The sequence below is a fragment of the Erpetoichthys calabaricus genome, chromosome 2 (genome assembly GCF_900747795.2).
Source record: "Erpetoichthys calabaricus chromosome 2, fErpCal1.3, whole genome shotgun sequence".
NCBI classification, from domain to species: Eukaryota; Metazoa; Chordata; class Cladistia; order Polypteriformes; family Polypteridae; genus Erpetoichthys; species Erpetoichthys calabaricus.
The window spans coordinates 90408570-90421233 of record NC_041395.2 but is presented as its reverse complement, the minus strand read 5'-3'; the positions used below and the strand labels follow the sequence as shown (position 1 = coordinate 90421233).

General features: G+C 37.9%; 1 protein-coding gene across 2 annotated transcripts in view; it reads right to left on the bottom strand.

The window, feature by feature from the left end:
• The window catches only part of ubqln4 (ubiquilin 4), a 50120-nt gene extending 39852 nt beyond the window's left edge, over nt 1–10268 (bottom strand). The window contains exon 1 of one of the 2 annotated variants that reach the window (XM_051922970.1): nt 10088–10268. In XM_051922970.1, coding sequence (XP_051778930.1) covers nt 10088–10228 — 141 coding nt within the window. In that variant the 5' untranslated portion in view covers nt 10229–10268. The remainder of the gene's footprint in view (nt 1–10087) is intronic. The other variant, XM_028794091.2, reaches the window with a different exon arrangement.
• Between the last annotated feature and the right edge of the window lie 2396 nt (nt 10269–12664).

The window sequence follows — 12664 nt, the reverse complement described above, 5'->3', positions numbered from 1 at the left end:
TTCACTGATCATTAACTGGTATTCAAAGGCATTGTGGGTTTGATGCACACTTCACATAAGTAATGATGTCTCAGCAATGACTCAAAAACCAAATTTTCTGGAGCTGTTCATGACATTATAAGCAAGCTTTAGTAAAGAATTTAGCAATTTTAAAATGTAGGTTTTTTCGCTATTCAATTTTTAACATTATAATTACTCATGACATGGTAATTTTTCATTTTGGGGATAGCATAGTATTTACACAAAATATAGAGCAGGAAAAGAACTTTAAAACATTATTAGAACTATTTCAATGCAACTTATATTTAAGGAGATATAACCAGTCAAAGTTATAATTCCCCACCCCCATAATAAGTTAAAACTTTTTAGCTTAAATCTCCTTTAATATTGATCCAAAACATGTGCAACTTCAGTTCCATGGGTTACTCATATGACCAAATCAGCCAGCCAAGCTTCGTTAAAATCTGTGACAATGAGGTCCAAAAGTGTCATGATTTGTCTTGGAATTACCTTCAGGCAGGAGCTTTGTGTATAGATATAATCTTTGTGTGAAAGATATAAAGAAAAAAAATCAGAATTTGATGATTAAATAAAATGTGATCGTAAAAAAAAAAAAAAAAAAACCTGATCAGAGCATCCCTATTTGCCATTACGTTTAATGAGAAAGGAAACCAGCTTTTGTTTGCTACAATGAATGATTAATAGTTTTACAACAGCAAATCAGAGACTTCAGTTTCAAAAGTAAAATGGAATTGGATAACCAACAATACACTACTTTTGATGCACTGGAGAAGGCTTTAGAATCTGTTGTCAATACACCTGCTAACCAAGCAGCACAGCAGTGCGGTAGAAATGTCTGTCTAAACTAACAATTTAAAAACAGTAAAAACACTGATTGTGGAAATGATCTGCAAAATACAGTGTAAGAAATAAAAATTACAGAGTATCACAAAGCCAAAATTGGTGTGAGGTTAAAAAAAAAGGAAATAAAAAGTACTAGCACTTACTTTCAAATATAAATGTTTTATATAGATTCTAATTATATTCGAGTAGGAAATCTCGTTTTGAAAGCCCTTATAATAACTGTCAATTATTATAAAGAATACACGGAAACATAAATTCTACTGATGTCAAAGTCATTAATTACAAACCTCAATAGTGCAACTTCATGTAAATCCTACACATTGGGACAATTTTGGCACCACACTACTGATCATGCCCAGAGGCAGATTTATAGATACTATGTGAAGTATGTGTAGATGTAGGACCATCACAAAACAGAGGGACCCTGCTCGAAAGTAAAAGAAAAAAATAAATTAAAAATGACATGTTCTTTTTGCACATTTTTAGTTTTTGACAAGTCTATACTGTCCGCAGCTTTATAAATTTTCAAGACGTAATTCTTAGGCTGACGTCAGCTCTGTTGACAATGCACAAAAAGCAAAGGAGAAATTATCTTTGGCTGGGAAACTCCAGGTCTACACATATTGATTCAGGAACACAACATTGAGCCAACAGTGGACCTAGCTTTTTCTCTGGAGAGCAGTGTTTTGTTTAAATTAAAAAGAAATCAACTCTTTTTATAGAAAATTTAATATAAAAGGTCAATGAAAAGCAAAGGACATGAGAAAGACAGAGACACAAAGTGAAACAAGTGGTTTTGTTATCTTTCAGCTGTGATCATCTGATGAACGACATGTCAGAAGCAGATACAGAAGCAAAAGCTACATCTTTTATTTGTAGTAATAATTACAGTATATAAAAACAGAAGACGTACCATTATATGTATAAAAAGAAACTGGTAAAAAGTCGATCAGTACACTTACAGTTAAAAAGTCAAAAACTAGTTTTGTTCCTCCATAACTCATCAATATTTATCAAGTTCAGCAATTCTAGCCATTGACCCCTATGCACTGCAAAATATATGTCAAAGCAGCTGATAGTTCTGTGCTAATGACACTGAACAGGTATTACTGGGTTTGCTTTTTCTCTGTGTGTATCACAGAGTTTAAGGATGTTTACAAAACAACAAGTATTGCATAGTGATAATTCGTTTTAATTCATAGTTATAATTACATCTCAAGCACACTATCTTGCCATAAAAGTATGTGGACACCTCTCCAAATTATTGAGTTCAGGTGTTTAAGTCACACTCATTGGTAACAGGTGCATAAAATCAAGCAAACAGTCATGGAATCTCCATTGACAAACACTGACAGAAGAATGGGTCATACTGAAGAGGTCAGTGACTTTAAACATGGAGCTGGCATAGGATGGTACCTTTGTCATAAGTCAGTACATGATATTTCTGCTCTGTTAGATCTGCCTCAGTCAACTGTAATTGCTAGTATTTTGAAATGAAGGAGCAATAGTGCTACACCAAGTAAATGCACAAAGGGAGGCTGCCGAGTGCTGAAATGCATTGCACGTTGCATCACTCATAACACAGTTGCAAAATACCCGTGATAGTAACATTAGTGCAACAACTATGTGTGACGAGATTCTTTATACGGGTTTTCCACTGCTAAGCAGTTACACACGAGCCTAATATCACTACACACAATGCCAAGTACTGTATTATCCATCCATCCATCCAGTTTCCAACCCGCTATATCCTAACACAGGGTCTCGGGGGGTCTGCTGGAGTCAATCCCAGCCAACACAGGGCACAAGGCAGGAACCAATCCCGGGCAGGGTGCCAACCCACCGCAAAGTACTGTATTAGCTGGAGACATGTAAACCACACCACAACTGGATTGTAGAAAAATGGAAACTTGTTCTCTGGAGTGAGGAGCCAAGATTCACTTTGCGTGGTCCTATGGATGAATTTTGGTTTGGCAGACGCGAGGAGAATGCTATCTTCTGGGCTGCATAGTGTCTAATGTAAAGTTTGGTGCAGGAGGGATAATGGTCTGGGGCTGTTTTTCAGGGTTTAGGCTAGGCCCTCTGATTTCAGTAAAGGGTACTGTTAATACTACAGCTCCTAAAGATGTTTTAGACAATTTTATATGTCAAACTTTGTGTCAACATTATGGGGAAGGACATTTTCTGTTTCCAGCATGACTGTACACAAAGCCAGGTCAATAAATACGAGATTGGAATGAGGTAATCAATCAGCTTGCAAAGAGCCCTGATCTCAACATTATTAGGCACCTTTGGGATGAACATGAATGCCAATTGTGAGCTAGGTCTTCTCGTCCTACATTGCTACCTGACCTCATATACAGTATGTTCACTTAGCTGAATGGACACAAACCTCCACAGACATTAAGCAAAATGTTGTGGAAAGCCCTCCCACAAGAGTGGAGGTTGTTATAGACACAAGGCAGGGGTGTGATACTCTAGTGTTCACAAACTTTTGACAATATATTGTATTAGGAATAACTAGTTTGTACTCTTAAAATAGTTTTTTTAACAGTGTATCAAATGTTGCACAATTAATGGTTCAAATGTTTTCAAACATATTCATGCATAAACAGTGCATCCAGAAAGTATTCACGGCGCATCACTTTTTCCACATTTTGTTATGTTACAGCCTTATTCCAAAATCCAAAAATTCATTTTTTTCCTCAGAATTCTACACACAACACCCCATAATGACAACGTGAAAAAATTTTACTTGAGGTTTTTGCAAATTTATTAAAAATAAAAAATTGAGAAAGCACATTTACATAAGTATTCACAGCCTTTGCCGTGAAGCTCGAAATTGAGCTCAGGTGCATCCTGTTTCCCCTGATCATCCTTGAGATGTTTCTGCAGCTTAATTGGAGTCCACCTGTGGTAAATTCAGTTGACTGGACATGATTTGGAAAGGCACACACCTGTCTATATAAGGTCCCACAGTTGACAGTTCATGTCAGAGCACAAACCAAGCATGAAGTCAAAGGAATTGTCTGTAGACCTCCGAGACAGGATTGTCTCGAGACACATATCTGGGGAAGGTTACAGAAAAATTTCTGCTGCTTTGAAGGTCCCAATGAGCACAGTGGCTTCCATCATCCATAAGTGGAAGAAGTTCGAAACCACCAGGACTCTTCCTTGAGCTGGCCAGCCATCTAAACTGAGCGATCGGAGGTGAAGGGCCTTAGTCAGGGAGATGACCAAGAACCCGATGGTCATTCTGTCAGAGCTCCAGAGGTCCTCTGTGGAGAGAGGAGAACCTTCCAGAAGGACAACCATCTCTGCAGCAATATCACCAATCGGGCCTGTATGGTAGAGTGGCCAGACGGAAGACACTCCTTAGTAAAAGGCACATGGCAGCCCGCCTGGAGTTTACCAAAAGGCACCTGAAGGACTCTCAGACCATGAGAAAGAAAATTCTCTGGTCTGACGAGACAAAGATTGAACTCTTTGGTGAACTCTTTGGTGTGAATGCCAGGCGTCACGTTTGGAGGAAACCTGGCACCATCCCTACAGTGAAGCATGGTGGTGGCAGCATTATGCTGTGGGGATGTTTTTCAGCGGCAGGAACTGGGAGACTACTCAGGATAAAGGGAGAGATGACTGCAGCAATGTACAGAGACATCCTGGATGAAAACCTGCTCCAGAGCGCTCTTGACCTCAGACTGGGGCGACGGTTCACCTTTCAGCAGGACAACGACCCTAAGCACACAGCCAAGATATCAAAGGAGTGGCTTCAGGACAACTCTGTGAATGTCCTTTAGTGGCCCAGCCAGAGCCCAGACTTGAATCCGATTGAACATCTCTGGAGAGATCTTAAAATGGCTGTGCACCGACGCTTCCCATCCAACCTGATGGAGCTTGAGAGGTGCTGCAAAGAGGAATGGGCGAAACTGGCCAAGGATAGGTGTGCCAAGCTTGTGGCATCATATTCAACAAGACTTGAGGCTGTAATTGCTGCCAAAGGTGCATCGACAAAGTATTGAGCAAATGCTGTGAATACTTATGTACATGTGATTTCTCAGCTTTTTTATTTTTAATAAATTTGCAAAACCCTCAAGTAAACTTTTTTCACATTGTCATTATGGAGTGTTGTGTGCAGAATTCTGAGGAAAAAAAATGAATTTAATCCATTTTGGAATAAGGCTGTAACATAACAAAATGTGGAAAAAAAGATGCGCTGTGAATACTTTCTGGATGCACTGTATATCTACTCTATTTTTTGGTTTAACTGCCATTATCAATTGTTTTAATATGGGTAACTGGTGTATTGCTACAGATAATAATTCTATATTAAAACAAAAGTTTGTAAAAATAATAAAAAAATATATTAGTACCCATTTTTCTCTAAACTTTCTGAACCACCTCATTTTTTCTCTCATATGATATTAAACAAACAACAAAATTAAAGCAATAAAAACTTTGCAGTATTTTAATGAATGGGTATATAAATAGAAGAACTATAATGTTCTTAAAATTTTAATTGTTTTTCAATGATTTATATTTATCCATCCATCCATCTTCAAACCTGCTTACCCAAGGGCAGGGATTTCAGCCTATCCTTGCCAAAATAAGCAACTCGGCTAAGTACTTGTCTTTAATTAAAACTGTTATATCTAATGATAATTATGATGGAATTTTGTTTGTTTTATTAAATTAATTTTGCTGGTATAAACAGCACAGCCATAAGTACTTCAGATAGTTTTAGAACATGAAATGATTGGCAGTTCAGCTGCCAGTAATTTAACTGTAAAATTATGATAAATTTTTCAGTATATCTGAACTTTACATTGCATTCTAAAAGAAAGTAACATTGTTAAGTTCACTGCTTTACATCGTCTTGCTACCTTCTTCTAATCAATCTCTTAACATTGTGCTTAATTTAATTTTCCACCTTACTTTCATAAACTGCCTTGTATTACATTATTGTGTGTTCTGTATAGCATGTTACAGTGTTGTTGTTGAACATATACTAGTGAAACAGTGAATCTGAAGAGGCATTATGTGCATAAAGAGGAATGGCAGAGCATAAGAAAAGAGGTGCGTCTTCAGTGGAAAACTAAATGAGACCGAGTGTGGTTTTGTTTAGTACAGCAGCTAACATTCTTTGGGAAAGCCACAGATAAAAAAGAATGTGCCTTGCTGCTTAGTAAACAATCGGCTTCTTAGCTTAAGAGGGAAATGTGTCCATTTTACATGTAAACTTATTAAGCATGTTAGCCATGTACCTTCTGGATAAATCAGAATCACTTTTATTCACCAGCACTTAATGTACAGGAATTTAACTTGGTAGATTTACAGCTGCTTATAACAGAACATAACATCACAAACAAATAATATAAATAGCATAAGTTAAAAAGAAAAGCTTCAAGCAAAGCTACAGAATAGTACAATTATAAAGGAGATGTGCACATGATGATGTGCAAGTGAAAGTACGAGTGTATACTGTGTATGCATGTGCACACACATACACATACATACACTGTAAACACACGCACACTGTGATATAATATGAGACAGAACATATAAATATACAAAGACGACAGGGTGAATTACGAGTTTGACAGGGCTATAGCTCTGGGAAAGAAACATAGTTAGTTTTAGTTTTAATTGACCCGAAGTGTTTACCAGAAGGGAGTTTTTGGAATAAGTGTTGAGCTGGGTGAGATGAGTCCATGGTGATCTTTATGATATGGTTAGTGACAGGAGATGTATACAGGTCTGCAACAGATGTTAAAGCACAGCAAATTATTTTCTTAGTAGACCTCAAAACACATTGTAATTTAGATTTGGAGTGTGCCATAGCTGAACCAAACCAGACAACACTTTCAAGACTTCAGTTACGGCTTTGTAAAACTGAACTAGGATTAGCTGGGAATTTGTAATTTTTTTAGTTGGAGTAAAAAATATAAATGCTGCTGTGCCTTTTTAGTGATGTAAGCGGTGTTAATGTCACAGCTTAGAGTGTTTGTGATAGTTGTGCCCAAAAATATGAAGAACTCCACCATACTGACTACAGAATCGTTAATTTCTAGTGGGAGAGATTGTAACTGCTGCTTGTGAAAGTCAATAACCATTTCCACTGTCTTCATGCTATTGAGCACTATGTTGTTGGAAGCACACCAAGACACAAGATGAGACACCTCTTTTCTATAAAGTGTTTTGTGGCTATTACTATTTAGGCCAATAAGAGTGGTGTCATCATTGAACATAATGATTTTAACTGAAGGATATCAGTGGACCTGCAGTTGGTGTACAAGGAATAAAGTAGGGGGGAAAAGTACACAGCCTTGAGGGGCACCTGTACTAATATTGAGACAGTCTGAGAAGTGGGAGCTCACAATAGCGTACTGTTTACAGTTTATCAGAAAACTGCAAATCCATTTACAGATGGAATGCTTCAGATCTGTCTGTAGAAGTTTAGCTAACAATAGCTAAGGAACAATGGTGTTAAAAGCTGAACTGAAGTCAACAAACAGTGTTCTGGCATAAGTTCCTCTACAGTGCAGATGCTCCAGCAGAAATGGAAGGCCCATGTTGATGGCATCATCCACAGATCAATTTGCTCGACATGCAAACTGAATATGGTCAAGATGAGCAGCAGTAACGGACTTCAGGTGGGTTAGAACAAGCGGTTCAAATATTTTCATTAAAACTGATGAAAGAGCAATAGGCCAGTAATCACTGGGAACAGGTACAATAAGATTTAAAGCACTCTGGTATGGTGCACTGTGCAAGTGACTGATTAAAGATGTCTGTGATTAGAGGAGTGAGCTGCCTGGCACAATGTTTTTAATTTTTATGGCATGTTTTAACATGGATAAATATGTTTTGTACATGTGATATTACTTTTTAGGGGATTTTAGTATTTGTTATGGTCACTGAACAATAAATGCACAGAATTTTATTTTGTTAAAAAATCTGTTAAAAAAATCTGCTGCTTAATTATAAAAATACTTTAATATAGAAATTAAGGCCTCTACACAACTGGTTATGCAGGAGTTTAGAGAAAAAAATAAAAACTTAAAAGGATAAGGAAAACAAATTGAATCCGTATCAGTATCTTCCAGTTCTAGTAACTTGTAATCAGTGATTGATATTGGCCCTAAAAAAAAAATCATAATTGGAGAACACGGTTATCAATGATGTTGAAGATGTGGAGATGGTGAGGACACAGAGATACCTCTTGGGGGGGTAACTGAATGACAGGCTTGAGTGAAGTACCAACATGGAGGCTGTATGCAAAGGTCAGAGTCACTTCTGTTATCTGAGGGGTATAAAGCTGTTTGGTGTACGCAGGACACACTTGCATATTTTCTACCAGTCTGTAGTGACCACTGTATTTTTGTATGCGGTAGTGTGCTGGGGAAATGGCATTAGTGTAGGTGATGCCAACAGACAAAGTAAACTGATTAAAAAGGCTAGTTCAATATTGGGAGTCAGGCTGGACTCATTGGGGGAAGTGGTACAACAGAGGTCACTCAGGAATGGGCTTACCTTCTTTATGAGGTTTTGTCTAAAGAGTGGAGCACATTTAGTAACAGACAGACAATGGTGTTGTTCCAAAGAGTGCTGTTTAAGGCTGCCTCAACTGTTAGTCAACAGGCTCTATAATGAATCTCCCCTTGGCTGTAGAGGTATTGTTCCCTTGTTGCTTAATGGTACTGAGCTGGTCCTGCAGCCATTTTAACAGAAAATGACACTATATGCAATGCCTGTACTATTAAAATGTAATAAAAGTATATGCAATTCTAATCAAATTACATCTAGTAAATACCTACATTTTGTTACATTACTTACTGGGAATTAATATCGTATGTGTATTTGCACATTGTTACCATACTTTAGATTATTATAATTCTTGTTATATGTATATTTAAGGGGTTTTTTTCTGCTACTGCAACCCTGCAATCTCCTTTGGAATTAATAAAGTTTCTATGTATACATCTCTAGCATATACAATACAAAATAAAGACTAACAAATCGAGACATCAGACAGCTGTATAATTATTCCTTATGTGTATACCACAGCCCACATAAATGTCATTGTGGGTTCCTGTTTGCAGGCCATTAGAACTACACTCTGACAGAAACAGGCCAGGTACTGTACACATTCTCGTCCTCACAATTTTGCCAAAGATCACGCGCTTTTTTCACTTTTACAGCCTCTAATTATACACTTTATTGTACAAAGTTCAGCAGTTTAAAATAGAATAATGACTTATTGCCCTTTTAAATTACTTTTCAGCACACTCATAAGGGCTGCACTTCTGTAACAAGAAGACCATTCTGCAATCTATAATCCCAAAACGCATAACCAGTAGCAATAATACACCTGAGCCATGATGTAACGCTTTCATTCTACACAGCAAAACTAATTACACAGCTCCCCGGCGCGGCAACATTTGTTGGGGATTCATTAATACATAAGATTGAGTCTAATGGACTAATCATGGACTAATAAATTACTCTAAATCACTTTTTTTTCTGCCAGGAAAATTCTGTATATTTCTGATGAAGTAAAGTACGAATACAAAAGATTGCAGCAGATAAACGTAACGGTACAGTGCTAATGAGGGCAGATCATCACCCATATTTTAAGCAACGGTAAATACAAATCGAGCTCAGTAGGATCTGGAACAGCAGTTCAGGTATCTGAACATTAAAACGTATATGTAATAACGCTTGCATGTGAATGAAACCACAAAACTGGAAACGTGAACATAGTAACTGCCACGCGCCGGTAGGCCGCCTCCCAATTCACACCAACTTGTGGCGGCGAGTCTTCTGCTTGGTCGCCGGTCTGCATCCATGAAGCCCTTCGCCAGACAATGATCCGCTTCGTCCCAGATGTGCTGCTGGCACGAGGGAAATACGGGTGTGCATTCAACGGCAGAAACTCGGCGACTAGGCGCCACACGGGGACTCCAAGGCGATCGAGTCACATTTTTTGCTGACACACGTCTGACGCCAAAAGCCACAAGTGCAGACATCACCGAGGCCTTCCTCGGACAAAAATTCAGAGGCGCTAATTAATGTGTACATGTATAACTGCTTCTATTATTTGAGAATAAAGAAATAGTTCTTGTTTTTAAAAGAATTTCAATATATTTAGACGGCCTCCCCCATTCATTGGAAGCCCCCCGGCTCTCTGACTGCAGTCTCAGCGCCAGTAGCTCTTACTAACCTGCGTCACAGAAGCATCCTCCTGGATTGCGATTTCTTCTTTGTCTTTCGGAGTTTTAACAGTTACCTTTATAATATTCCCCTCCGACACATTTTTATTATTGTTGTTATTCACAGGATCTGCCCTGCCGCTGTCCGCCATTTTCGTCTACACAGTCACTGACAGGGAGCTCCCACTGGCAAGAGTAACAAACGCGGGGCGTTTCTCGAAGTGCAAGCGTTTATTGGATGAGACGCCTAGCGCTCGGGAGGAGCTACTACCGAAAAAGTAGTTTCTACAGTACTACCCTCGATACATACTATACTCTCAATGCAGAGGACCTTTAGCCATTACTTAAATAAATGCATGGTGGCCAGGTAAACATTCAGGTTTTATGATTCTGCTAAACACTCAGTACTGCAAAACATTATTTAATGTACTGTGTTGACACAATGACAATAGTATTATTTAAACTTACTATTGTAAGTATTTTAAACTGATAGGCTTCAGCAGACTCCCACAACCCTTTGCAGGACTAAGTGGGCTAGAGAATGACTGACCATATTTCATAAATTCACTGATGGAACAAAAATTGTGCTGTGGTAATTTAATCAAGTAGATTGGGCGACATGGTTTTTCTAAATCTTCATTTGAACATGTCTGCACTGCCATATTCCTCCTCTTGTTGAGTTCCACAGTCTTGTTTTATATCCGTTTTTGTTCAATTTTGAGTTTGTTGAAGTATGTGAATGTTACTTTTGTTTTTTATCTGCTTTGTTTTCTATGCCTATGCTATGTTGTATGTTGCTATGTTGTATGTATGCTATGTTGCTATGCTGTACAATGGCTGATCCTGTGCTCTGACCCCAAGGGGTATGCGAAAATGAACAAACTCCTAATACAAGAAATTGTATAAGGCGAAATAAAGAACAAAAAAAAAATGTTAAATGTGTCTTGTAGGTGGTCCCCAAACAGGCCAGGCTACCTGTCAATCAGCTCCCGGAACTGCTTTCCACCCTTTAAACCTGTAGGGTCTTCTGGAGGTTTATTGTGATTGTGCTCTGGAGTTGGTGAGTGCTTGTGACATATACTGGGTTTTTGACTTCATGCTCTGTTTTTGACTTCATGTCTGGATTCTGTATTAGGACTGTGTTTGCTTTGAATTGCATTATTGTTTAGAAAACTCGTTTTTGCCTCTTGAGCTCAATTGAGCTTCTTTTTGTGTGATAGAGCATTCTGAGAAAATAAATCTTTTTATTTTGTGAAGATTCTGTATTTGCCCTTTTTCTAGCCTGGGTTTGGTGGTATACCCTCTCTAGTGTGCATTTTGGGAATTGTTTTTGGTGGGTTTGGGTCTAATTGCTTTTCAACTCCAATTTACAACATAAATAAGTTCATCACACATTACCTGCCCACTGAAGAACACTGTCTGCAGTGCAGAAACACTTGCCTGGGTGAGTATTACTTTATTTATGAATACATTGTTATGATCAAAGTGTTGTCTGTATACAGGCTTTGGTTCATAATATAATGTGTAATATTTTTATTCTTTTAATTTGAAAATCCTTGAAGTATATGATACATAAAGAAGTGGCACAGTAGCACTACTGGTGCTCAATGAAGAAACAATGGTTTGTGTCCTGGTGAGGCTGGTATCTCTGCAGCCTGGAGCCTCCGCCCTGGAGCTCCAAGTAGGTGGAGTTAACTTACTCAACAGTAATTGGCATTATCTAAGTCAGATAATCCTTCAATAACCCTAATATTAAACCCTGGTGTAACCAGTCAGAGCTCTGGGTGTCTGCAAGTAAATATTATTGGTGCCCATTGAAGTCAACTTCACCTACTTGGATTCCAGGGTAGAGACTCTGGACTGAAGACATATATACTTGGTCCCAGAACGGATATATGATATTCAAAATACATTTTCTTTAGAATAACTTAATTTTTTGTGCAGTCAGCTTAAAAATATGGGTTTATACTGCTAATTATTAAGTGTACAGTAATTAAAAATACTTTTAAATGTAAAGGAAATTATACTTGACTTTACTTATTGAAGTGTGTTGAATCTACTTACTGTATTTTAAACGTAAGCCCACATAACTCAAAAAGCTTGTTGCAAAATGTTGCATTGTTTTGTTTTTTTTTTGACCCGAAACATGTTTTTAATGTGTATGTTATCAAATAAAAATTATGAATAAAGAATATAGTTCATAGGCTTGTAGTACTATTAACAGAGGTAAATGCAATAAACATACAACTCAGTAGGAAAGAGAAAGATGGATTAATTAGAAAACTCCTAACTGAGGTAGGTATAGCATACAGGTGATATTCAGGAAGAAAGAAATATGGAGATTAGCTATGTTTGAATTTTGGATGTGGAAGAACTTGTAGAGAACCCAGAAACCAGTACTTGAACGTGAGACTATCTAGGAATAGCTTGGGTTGCTACTGGAAGAGGTGCTGATTAGGTCAGCAGGGGGCACTTACCCTTTGGTTTGTGTGGATCCCAATTACGCAGTGCAGTGACCGTGTTTCGGATAATATACAAAGTCAAAGTTCTAACTCTCTGTTTTTCATTAAAGATCCCTGGCTGTCTTT